Source organism: Takifugu rubripes, unplaced genomic scaffold (genome assembly GCF_901000725.2).
Source record: "Takifugu rubripes unplaced genomic scaffold, fTakRub1.2, whole genome shotgun sequence".
Taxonomy (NCBI): domain Eukaryota; kingdom Metazoa; phylum Chordata; class Actinopteri; order Tetraodontiformes; family Tetraodontidae; genus Takifugu; species Takifugu rubripes.
The window spans coordinates 615,149-626,667 of NW_021821633.1; the positions used below are offsets into that span (position 1 = coordinate 615,149).

The 11,519-nt window shown below is 46.9% G+C and overlaps 1 protein-coding gene across 5 annotated transcripts in view; it reads left to right on the forward strand.

Moving 5' to 3' along the window:
- The window catches only part of hspa12a (heat shock protein 12A), a 28,603-nt gene extending 17,784 nt beyond the window's left edge, over positions 1-10,819 (forward strand). For 2 of the 5 annotated variants that reach the window (XM_029831998.1, XM_029831994.1), the window contains 5 exons: positions 2,441-2,527; positions 5,468-5,572; positions 5,660-5,918; positions 8,701-8,804; positions 9,561-10,818. In XM_029831998.1, coding sequence (XP_029687858.1) covers positions 2,441-2,527; positions 5,468-5,572; positions 5,660-5,918; positions 8,701-8,804; positions 9,561-10,192 — 1,187 coding nt within the window. In that variant the 3' untranslated portion in view covers positions 10,193-10,818. Of the gene's footprint in view, positions 1-2,440; positions 2,528-5,467; positions 5,573-5,659; positions 5,919-8,700; positions 8,805-9,560 lie in introns of all 5 variants that reach the window. The other 3 variants (XM_029831995.1, XM_029831996.1, XM_029831997.1) reach the window with 3 other exon arrangements.
- The last annotated feature ends 700 nt before the right edge of the window (positions 10,820-11,519 follow it).

Here is an 11,519-nt window from a genome sequence, read left to right on the forward strand (position 1 = left end):
GAAAAAGCAGAGAAATGTCAGATTTAGTATTCATTTCAATCCCCACAAGCATTTTGCTTCTCTTAAGAGATTTTTGCCAACTCACCTGGAACACTCATCAGTTCCTGTCGAGACAATTGTGCTTAAAGTTTAAACTCAATTCGCCAGTATTGTTCAACTGGCAGATTTGGCACCAAATATGAGAAACAATAATGAATCTGTTGAAAGGCAAATGCTCCGTTTGCTCCACTGCAGCTTGTTTTTCCTGCCTCAACCGTCACTTCCAACATTCCTTCACTTTTCATCCTGGCTGCTGTTCGCCTGCACGCGACCACCTGTTCGCCTGAGATCTGCTCTGTTGTCACCTGTATCGTGCTAACCCCACTAACAACGAGAGGAAGGCGAGCAGGGAAGCAGCTTGCTAGGTTCCAGGCGTAGCGCTCGTCCTTTGCTCTCTTCTCTTCTTACAGTGGTCGAAGGAGCATTTTTAGACATCCTTAAAATTATAAACGGAATATTGGAAAATATCTGTGGGAAAATCCTTTTATGAAACAAAACTGAAGTCCTGACACTTTCAAGTTGTCACTTTTCAACATTATTGGTATCAGATGTAAATAGGAATGTTCAAAGGTGAAAACTGGACACAATTAGCAATATATGGATGTGGTACATACGAATGACCAACATCTGCTCTCTACGAGCAAAGTGGGGACATTTATAAGTGGGGACATTTATAAGTGGGGACATTTATAAGTGGGGACATTTTAGCCGCTTCTCACAACTTCAACAGACTGTTTGAGGTTTAAAACATGATTTAAAGGTTAGAGTTAGCAACCGGCTAATGGTTATCACAAAGATAGAAGTGCGCCTCTGTGCATGAGCACATGCGTGATTGGACTGGGATTGGACTGGTTCTCTTCCACACCGTTGAGTTGTGAGGTCACAGGTGTGTGAGGTCACAGGTGTGTGTGTGTGGCACTAAGTGTACGTTCGTCCTGTGTACGTCCTGTTGGGCCGCTACGATGTCCTCAACCTGAGTTTGGCTGCTCTCCACATCCCAGTGAGGAGGCCCACCATTCCCGGGGGGGCGAGGCCGCAGCACAGACGGTGGAATCAGACGTGAGGCTGCAGAGCTGCGTTCCTCACAGACCACCCGGCCTTTGCTAAGTGCCTGATGCCAACATGATGGCTGAGCTGAGGCCGTGGTTGACCACAGAGACCTGCTCACTCATCTCTGCTGCTCATCAGGGTAAAAGGCTACGCAGCACGTTGGCCCGCCAGGACGCCACAACGAGAGCCAATGTGAGCAGCGATCCATCTGGAGATGGTGCTGCAGCACTGAAGGGCAGATCCACCGCCCCAGTGAGGCTGTAGCATAAACTGCCGTGCACTGTCAGCACCCTCACCTGGAGATAAGATGACCCAGAAATCTGCATTGGCGAGGAGACAGGCCAGGCCTCTGCCCCACTGTGGACCTCCCAGTGTGATCTCCCTAAGTGGAACACAGTCCGCCACTCTAGGAACACGTCCAAGGGACTCTGCAGGGGTGTGTCAGTCCCAACAACCCCAACATTCAAAGCCTGAAGGACTCGAGTTCACTCCTCTTCCACTCGTGGAGCCCTTCCACCGTTGGTACGCAGCACCAGTGACCTTGGCCCAAAGGAGACAACACCCGCTCTGAAGGTCATCGGCTTTCTTCATTGGGACATTTATCCTTTGAGATCCTCAAAGAACTCTCATCACATCAAAGAACTGTGTCAGAACTGTGTCAAATAGAAGCCCAAAACACAAAGAGCATTCGGAGTTTCTTAAGGAAAGGTTGTTTTTAGCAGAAGATGTGTGAACCAGTGAGTGTTAAGATCTTTCACCTCCTGAGAGAGCCGTCCTGGGCCGTCCCACGTAGTCCTCCTAGGTGAATACACCTCAAAATAAGCTAGTTGAGCAGCACTCCATTTCCAGACCATTTAAAATCAGCTCACCTTTGTAAAAAAGAGTCGGGAAAAGATCATCTCGGCTGTCAAAGCTCAAAAATAGAAGGCTAGTTTGAGATGTTGGGCTGTGAAAATAAAGTAACGGAGCGTTTGTTTCAGGCTGCTGTGACGATGCGATGATGGTCCCACCAACACTTATGGTGCACAGGAGCACGTTCTGCTGCTTCAGGAGGCTTCAGGCACCTTTTATGGAACATGACAGGACCAGCGAGCGTAAACAGGGTTAGAGAAACAGTCTAACAGAAGATGCAAACAGTGGATATTAGGGGACACCAAGAGAAGAAGTGCATTTAATCTCATGTTCTAAGACGGTTAGAGACAGTCCACCAGTGACGCAGGTGCTTCACGAGGCGCGTGTCCGTCAGATGTTGCTCCTCCAGTTCAGTCGCGTGTTTGCTAGCTTGTCTAACAGCACTGTTCCACCAGCTTCACAGCATCACTCACAACATCTTCTCTCTGTTAACAACCAGCTAAGGAGCATGTTCGACGCAACCGGCAGAGCCGCACCTTTTTGGTGGAAAATGTCATAGGAGAACTTTGGTCGGAGCTGGAAGAAGGTAGAGTCTTTCTCTTCTTTTACTAATCTGACCCTCTTCTAGAGTTCTTCTGCTGGTGTATCCTGTTTTTAGATACAACGCAGTTGCAAAGTTTTAGCCTCTTTTTCCACCACGTGTCATGTTTGTGCCAAAATAAGTATCAAGATATCAAATAGTCTGGCAGTCAAATATATAGTCAAGGTTTCTGTTTCTGCACCTTATTGGGAGTCCGCCAGTTCTAAACGGAGACGAATGGACTTGGAAAGAAAGACACGCTTGTCGACACAGTTTGACAGCTGCAGATCCACGTCAGGGTCAATCAAAAGCATATGGAGTAGAGCTCTTCCTCAACGAGGGCCATCCGACAAGATGGAGCAATTAGCTGATCAGCCAAACACGTGGTCTCAACTCAGCTCCTTCAGGCCTGGAGACGAGCTCCAGGCAACCTGCTCAGGTTCGAACCAGCATCAGAATATGGGGCAGAAAGGGGACTGAAGAGACTTTGAAGCTAGCCCGGTTGTTGGTGCCAGGCGGACTGATCTGAGTCGTCCAGAACCTGCTGATCTACTGGGATTTTCACCCACAACCATCTCCAGGGTTTTTACTGAGACTGGTCCCAAAAAGAGAAGCTATCCTTTGAGCAGCAGTTTTGTGGATGGAGATCCGATCAGAGGAGAATGGGCAGACTGTTTGAGATGCTAGAAAGGCAGCAGTAACTCTAATAACCTCTGGTTCCAACCAAGGAACCCAAGAGGACATGTTCTTGGCCCACTTTGGGCCCCTCAGTACCAGCTGAGCATGGTTTAAATGCTGCAGCCTCCCTGAGGATCGTTTCTGCCCATGTCCATCCCACCTGGACCACAGTGGACCATCTTCTCAGGCTACTTCCACCAGGATAATCCACCATGTCACCAAGCTCACATCATCTCACCCTGGTTTCTGGACCATGACCATGAGCTGACAGTACTCCAGGGGCCTCAGAGCTGCCAGATCTCAGTCCAATAGATCACTTTGGTGGAACAGGAGATCCTCATCATAGATGTGCAGCCGACAGAAGGCAGCAACATATTCCTGACAAACTGTGTCTCCAACATCTGGCTGAAAGTGTGTGATGAAGAAATGAGGCAGTTCCGAAGGCAAAAGTGGGTCCAACCTTTTACTAATGAGGTGACCTAAAAATGTGCCCGCTGAGAGTACGTTAAAATAGGACTATAAGTTATTGCACACTCAGATAGCAGCAGACTGACTAAACCACTGTGAGGCAACTGGGGGGGGGGGACTGGGAGGGGGGGGGGGGGGTTCTGAAATAAGCAATATATTTTAAGTATTTAAAATTCATAGTAAAAACTCTCTCCCTCGCCCTCCTGGGCGGTGCCTCCTTCCTCCAGACTCGGGTCCTCTACCAGAGGCCTGGGGGTCTGAGGGTTCTGACCAGGATCTCAGCTGTTCCTGGACTGTGCTCTTCTGGACAGAGATCTCTGATGTGGTTCCTGGTATCTGCTGGAGCATCTACTCAGGTTGGGTGTTACTGCCCCTAGTGTCCCGATCACCACTGGGACCACTGTTGCCTTCATGCCCCACATTCTCTCCATCTCCTCCTTCAGCCCTTGGTACTTCTCCAGCTTCTCCTGTTCCTCCTTCCTGATGTTGCTATCACTTGGGATTGCTACATCATCACCACCACTGTCTCCTGGTGTTTATCCACCACCACTATGTCAGGCTGGTTGGCCACCACCATCTTGTCAGTCTGGATCTGGAAGTCCCACAGGATCTTGGCCTGCACTTTTCTCCACCTGGACCCTGGGACCTCCAGTCCATACCCAGATGTTCCTGTCCACTATGCCAGCCACCTGGTTATGCCGCTCCATGTACGCCCTGCCTGCCAACATCTTGCACCCTGCTGTGATGTGCTGGACTGTCTCAGGGGCGTCTCCACACAGCCTCCACCTGGGGTCCTGTCTGGTCTGGTGCCTCTGCCTCTATATCGACTGGATAGGGTGGTTCATGCTGCTGACTGTGGTGCAGAAGGTTACTGGTTCGAATCGAGTCTTAGGCAAGGCCCTTTATGCTACATGCCTATACCTAACACTAACGCACAATGGCTGCAAGACCTACAGGCAGAGCAAAGCCAACACCCAGGACACTACCCAGTAGTCATCACCCTAGCAGAGATCCAGACAAGAGGGTCCAAAATGAAGAGCTGCCCGATAGGATCCACACCTATTAGCTTAAGAAGCTGACTGCACTCCATGAACACCTGGCAGCACAGAGGAACCAGCTGCTAACATCAGGGAACCACCCAGAGTGGCTAACCCAGAACCGGACAGTCCTCATAATGAAGGACCCCCAGAAAGGCACAATAGAGTCCAACTACCGGCCCATAACCTGCCTCAGCACCTATCGGGCATCATAGTGGCACAGAAAGGCATAGGGAACAGCACCAGAGGAGCCAAGCACCAGCTACTGGTCGAGGAAGAGATTTTTAATTTTGTTTTAATATAATTATTACTTTTATATAATGTAGAGCTCGGACCTACTTGATGGGTAGGACTAGCAGAAAAACAAAGACAGAAGCAAGCATCAGTAATACCTAGTGGTTTGAACACTGCACAGAGAGTTTAGCCTTTGTTTTCCTGAACTTGGAGCTCATTGGTCACTCAATGCTTGGCTAGTCGTGTTCTTAATTTTGCTAGAAGATAAAAATAATCGAATATTTTTTCAGATAAATGTGTTGATACATTATTTTAATCAGGATGAGTCACCATAAAAAGCTACATTATAAAGAGATCCAAAATATGGAAAAAAGAACCGTGGTTAATGTAATCTCAAATGTACTTTAAGATGTGGATCATGTGATGTCAGCTGCTGTGTCGTTGATCATCATGTTTCTTCTCCTCCATCATGACACAGAAGAACCTGCATGGTGAAGCAGAGGTAATAGTATCTTTTAACTGTGTACAGGTGACCGTTATGTAGTGGTGGACTGTGGTGGAGGAACAGTAGACCTGACTGTCCATCAGATCCGTCTGCCTGAGGGACATCTCAAGGAACTTTACAAGGCCTCAGGTCAAAGGACTTAAAACACTCTTTTCTTACTTACATTTCCGCAAAATGTTTCAACAAATGTAAAAGTATAACATTCCACTTCCCTAGGTGGTCCCTACGGTTCTCTTGGAATTGACTATGAGTTTGAGAAGCTCCTGTGTAAGATCTTTGGCCAGGATTTCATCGACCAATTTAAGATTAAGAGGCCAGCTGCTTGGGTTGACCTCATGATTGCATTTGAGTCTCGAAAGCGTGCGGCAGCTCCTGACAGAACCAACCCACTCAATATCAACCTCCCTTTCTCCTTCATTGACTACTACAAGAAGTTCAGAGGCCATAGTGTGGAACATGCATTGCGCAAAAGCAAGTAAGAACAACACAAACAGAACCAACCCCCAGCTGATTTATTCTGGACTCTACTGTATCTGTTGTCTGTCTAAACTGTGTGTACCTTGAATGTTGAACTCTGTTGAACAATGAGTTTCCATTATACTCAGAGTAAAGACACCAGTAGCAACCAAATGGGATACACTCAGTAGGATATCAGGTTCACAGTTGCCACCTGAAGATAAAAGTACTCAAGGATGACCACAAATCAGGGGAAATCATCTTTATTTATGAGCATCCAGAGAAGGAGGAGATGGCGGAGGACATATAGAAAATAGACATACATTACTGCAAATACATTGATTACATCAGTACAAGAGATGGGGTGAGAGGTTCAAAGGTCAGTGCACAGCCATGAGGTCGGCGATACCTGTAGATGATCATAGAACTTCTCTGATACTGTGACAAGAATGGATGCAAAATCTACTAGGCTAACAAAATTCGTCTCATCTTCTTTGCTTATCCTATACCGGGTGGTGGAGGTAGCAACCTTAGCAGTGATGCCTAGACTTCCTTCTCCCCAGACACTGCCTCCAGCTCTTCTGGTAGTATTCCAAGGCGCTCCCAAGCCAGCGTAGAGACGTAGTCTCTGCAGCATGTCCTGGGTCTGCCCGGGGCCTCCTCCAGGTGGGACATGCCTTAAACACTTCCCTAGGGAGGCGTCCAGGGGGCCTCCTAAACAGGTGCAAAGTGGCTCTACTCCCAGCTCCTCTCGAGTGACTAAACTTCACACTCTATCTCTAAGGGAGTGCCCAACTACCCTGTGGGGAACCTCTGGTGGCAAGCAAGACGTTGTGTGATATTTAGTGATTGCAACCTTAGCTACTTGACTACTTCCCTCTGAACATACCTGAGTACTGTTATTGGTGCTCATTGTTCTACTGGTCTTGCTCCAATCCCAGAAAATGCTAGGCTTGTTTCTAAGTCTTTGGTGGGTATTCCTTCAGTCAGCTTCGCTCAGGCCAACTTGAAATCAGTTGCACTGATCTGAGTATCAGGTTTTAAAGGTGCTTTACTGTTTAATTTTCATCAAAAGCATCAGCCCTCCTGATCAGCCCCTGTTGAGCCAAGAGCTTTTTGGGTTAACACCCACAAGTCTACCTGCACAAGTCAACCAAAGCTAGGACAACCTAGCAGGGCTGAACAAATAGGTCTAGGTGTACCACTGCCTCTTGCACATGACATTCTCTATGAACACCAGTTCTCTATCCCAGTGTTCCTCTCCTCACTCAGAAGGGTACGCTACTCTAGAAGATGGCATAACTTCATGAATCTCTACCGAATCAAACAGCAACCTCTCACACAATCTGCCTTCTCCATCGCCTGTGGAGCTGTCCGTCAGATGGCTTCATTTCTGCTTACACTAACCTCTGTTTAGACATCCTTGCTCTCACATTCTCTTATACTTACATACCATTTTCTGGACGCAGTGGTGGGACTGGTTTGTCAATTTCTATATCATGGACATTATCTAGACTGCTTCCTTCACACAAATATTCCTCTTTTGAATATCATGCTGTTCTGGTGACAGCTCTGGTTGAGGTCTATGTGGTTATTACCTACCATCCACCAGGACAACGGGGTGATTTTGCAAGTTTAACACACTGTCCTGAACAGGCTAGCTCCTCATCCCTAAGCATCAATGTCCTTTGCTTGTCCTGGGGGATTTCAACATTTACTAAGACATCCATCTCCACTAGCAGCTCCACATCACATCAGGTGCACTTGATTATCATGACTCAGCATTGTGAAGCATGCTTGCCCTCTTTAAACATGTGACATGGAAGGCGTTGTCCAAGGACACCAGATGGAAGATTGAAGCAGCTTCTGAGTTTCATAATGGATTTAAAAGCTGTCTAAGGGAATCTACAGGTGGATAAACAGCTGTCAGTATGTCCAGGTCTGGCTGTCCAAACAGGTTCAGCCCTGCAGCAAGAAGCAAGATTCCCTAGAATGTCTTCAGTGGACCATCAGCAAGTCCTGCTACTATTGATGTGAATGTTCTGATGTACTGCGAGGCTAATTAGAATATATAAAAATAAGTTGGTAGACATGGAAAACACCTCTTCTTTAAATGATAGAGGTGATGGTGGCTTGGGTTAGGGTTAGTTGGGTTAGCGTTAGGGTTGGTGTGGTTAGGGTTGGTTGGGTTAGAGTTAGGCTTGGTGGGGTTAGGGTTGGTTCGGTTAGAGTTAGGCTTGGTTAGGTTAGGGTTGGTTGGGTTAGGGTTAGGGTCGTTTTGGTTAGGGTTAGGGTTGTTTTGGTTAGGGTTAGGGTTGTTTGGGTTAGGGTTAGGGTCGTTTTGGTTAGGGTTAGGGTTGTTTGGGTTAGGGTTAGGGTCGTTTTGGTTAGGGTTAGGGTTGTTTTGGTTAGGGTTAGGGTTGGTGGGTTTAGGGTTGGTGGGGTTAGGGTTAGGGTCGTTTGGGTTAGGTTTAGGGTTCTTTGGGTTAGGGTTAGGCTTGGTGGGGTTAGGGTTGTTTTGGTTAGGGTTAGGGTCGTTTGGGTTAGGGTTAGGGTCGTTTTGGTTAGGGTTAGGGTTGTTTGGGTTAGGGTTAGGGTTGTTTTGGTTAGGGTTAGGGTTGTTTTGGTTAGGGTTAGGGTTAGGGTTGGTGGGTTTAGGGTTGGTGGGGTTAGGGTCGTTTGGGTTAGGTTTAGGGTTCTTTGGGTTAGGGTTAGGCTTGGTGGGGTTAGGGTTATAAAGGGGTTAGGGGTGGTTGAATGTAAAATCCTTTGCATGTAACCAATTCTTTTTTTTTTTGCAGTGTGGATTTTGTTAAGTGGTCATCCCAGGGGATGCTGAGGATGAGTCCAGATGCGATGAATTCTCTCTTCAAGCCCACCATAGACCACATCATCCAGCACCTCAGTAAGTTCTGACATGTCCCAACATCAGCACCCCTCCGTCTGTCACCTGGTTTACCAGTTCAGTGTGTCCAACCAGATAAAACCACACAGCTCACGCATATTTAGGACCCAAATATTCTTTTAAGTGTGTTTCAGAAACACCTTTAACCACTTTCCATCAGTTCATTGGACCATAAATTTGCTGTAGCTTTTCACCTGCTGGTCTCTCCCTAAATCCAGTAACCTGCAGTATTTAATGGGGGGGTGTAAGTGGGTAAAAGTAGGTCATATTGCTTTAACATCTTTTCTGTCCGGATCATTTTTAATTTTCTAAAAGTATTTGTGAGTTTGGTCTTTATCAGAACAACAGCAAGAAGTAAGAGAAGAAACTGGCCACATTAAAAAAGGAATGTAGTTATCAAAAAGGACAAATTTAGCCTCAATTAAATCAGTGATGATTGGAGGAGAGAGACACTAACGAGGGATGATCAGAGAGCTTTCAGCCCCCAGCAGGTGGGACAGAAGGCAGGACAGGCAGGTGTAACTCCACAGGGAGACGGCGAGGAGGACCGGGGTGCAGACAGACGGGTTAGGGTTAGGGTTACACCTCTTCTCACTGACTATAACTTTCAGTCCGACTCCACACAGCTGAGACGCTGATGCCCATTTCCCTCTGGAACTGTCATATTTGCATCAGGCCATGTTGGAGCCATTGTCTTCACTCCTTTCTGCCAGTATCTCTTGTTTTGTTCATCACTGTTCTCTCGTTCTCCTCCAGCTGAGCTCTTTGAGAAGCCAGAAGTGGGTGAAATTAAGTTCCTGTTCTTAGTGGGAGGCTTCGCAGAGTCTCCTCTGCTCCAGCAAGCTGTCCAGAACATGCTCCAGGGCCGCAGTCGTGTCATCATACCGCACGACGTTGGCCTGACCATCCTGAAGGGCGCCGTGCTGTTTGGGTTGGATCCCAGCATCATTAAAGTGCGCCGCTCACCCCTCACGTACGGGGTGGGTGTTCTCAATCGCTTCGTGGAGGGCAAACACCCAGCAGACAAGCTGTTGGTGAAAGACGGCACACGGTGGTGCACCGACGTCTTCGACACCTTCATTGCTGCTGACCAGTCTGTGGCCTTGGGCGAGAAGGTAAAGAGGAGCTACACGCCAGCCAAGCCCTCCCAGCAGGTCATAGTCATCCACATCTACTGCTCGGAGGACGAGAACGTCGGCTTCATCAGCCAACCGGGCGTCAGAAAGTGTGGGACCCTTCGCCTGGATGTGAGCGGAACCAAAACGGTGGCGCCCCGGCGGGAGATCCAGACGCTGATGCAGTTCGGTGACACGGAGATCCGGGCCATGGCGCTCGATGTGTCGACTGGGCGCACGGTCAAATCTAGCATTGACTTCTTGGGTCAATAAGGGAATACGTGTGCACACACATACACACACACACACACACATACACACACATACACACACTCGTTCATCTCAGACCAGTAGAGGCAGCACTGAGATGAGTCCCTGGTCCTGGTCCCCCCCCCGTAATAATCCTCCCTTAGAATCAGAATCGGTCAGTAATATAATCACGTATGACCCAACAGTGTTGTGGCGCACTGCTGCCAAACACACAAAACACACATTTGACCTCTTTACACAGACACACACGTTTTGTGTTAATATCAGTTTCTGTAGCATCGTAAAGTCTTCAGCTTCATCAAACTCCCTGTGAACGGCTGAGTGGGACCTGGAGGCCTGTGTGTGCACGGAGCTGAAATCTAAACACGCACACACACACACGCACACACACACACAGACAGTACTGAAAGGCACGTCTGTTTAGCTTTTGGTTGACTTTTTGCCATTCTTTGGCCTTTGTGATACATCCAGGCTGTTTTTATTCCGTTTTCTTTCCCGACTGGTTTTCACCAGCCGCCCAACATCAACTGTTGGAGTTTATAACTGTTGGAGTTTATAACATCAACTGTTGGAGTTTGTAACATCAACTGTTGGAGTTTATAACTGTTGGAGTTTATAACATCAACTGTTGGAGTTTATAACTGTTGGAGTTTGTAACATCAACTGTTGGAGTTTATAACTGTTGGAGTTTATAACATCAACTGTTGGAGTTTATAACTGTTGGAGTTTATAACATCAACTGTTGGAGTTTGTAACATCAACTGTTGGAGTTTATAACTGTTGGAGTTTGTAACATCAACTGTTGGAGTTTATAACTGTTGGAGTTTATAACATCAACTGTTGGAGTTTATAACTGTTGGAGTTTATAACTGTTGGAGTTTATAACATCAACTGTTGGAGTTTATAACTGTTGGAGTTTATAACATCAACTGTTGGAGTTTATAACATCAACTGTTGGAGTTTATAACTGTTGGAGTTTATAACATCAACTGTTGGAGTTTATAACATCAACTGTTGGAGTTTATAACATCAACTGTTGGAGTTTATAACGTCAACTGTTGGAGTTTATAACATCAACTGTTGGAGTTTATAACGTCAACTGTTGGAGTTTATAACGTCAACTGTTGGAGTTTATAACGTCAACTGTTGGAGTTTATAACGTCCACTGTTGGAGTTTATAACGTCCACTGTTGGAGTTTATAACGTTAACTGTTGGAGTTTATAACGTCAACTGTTGGAGTTTATAACGTCAACTGTTGGAGTTTATAACGTCAACTGTTGGAGTTTATAACGTCAACTGTTGGAGTTTATAACGTCAACTGTTGGAGTT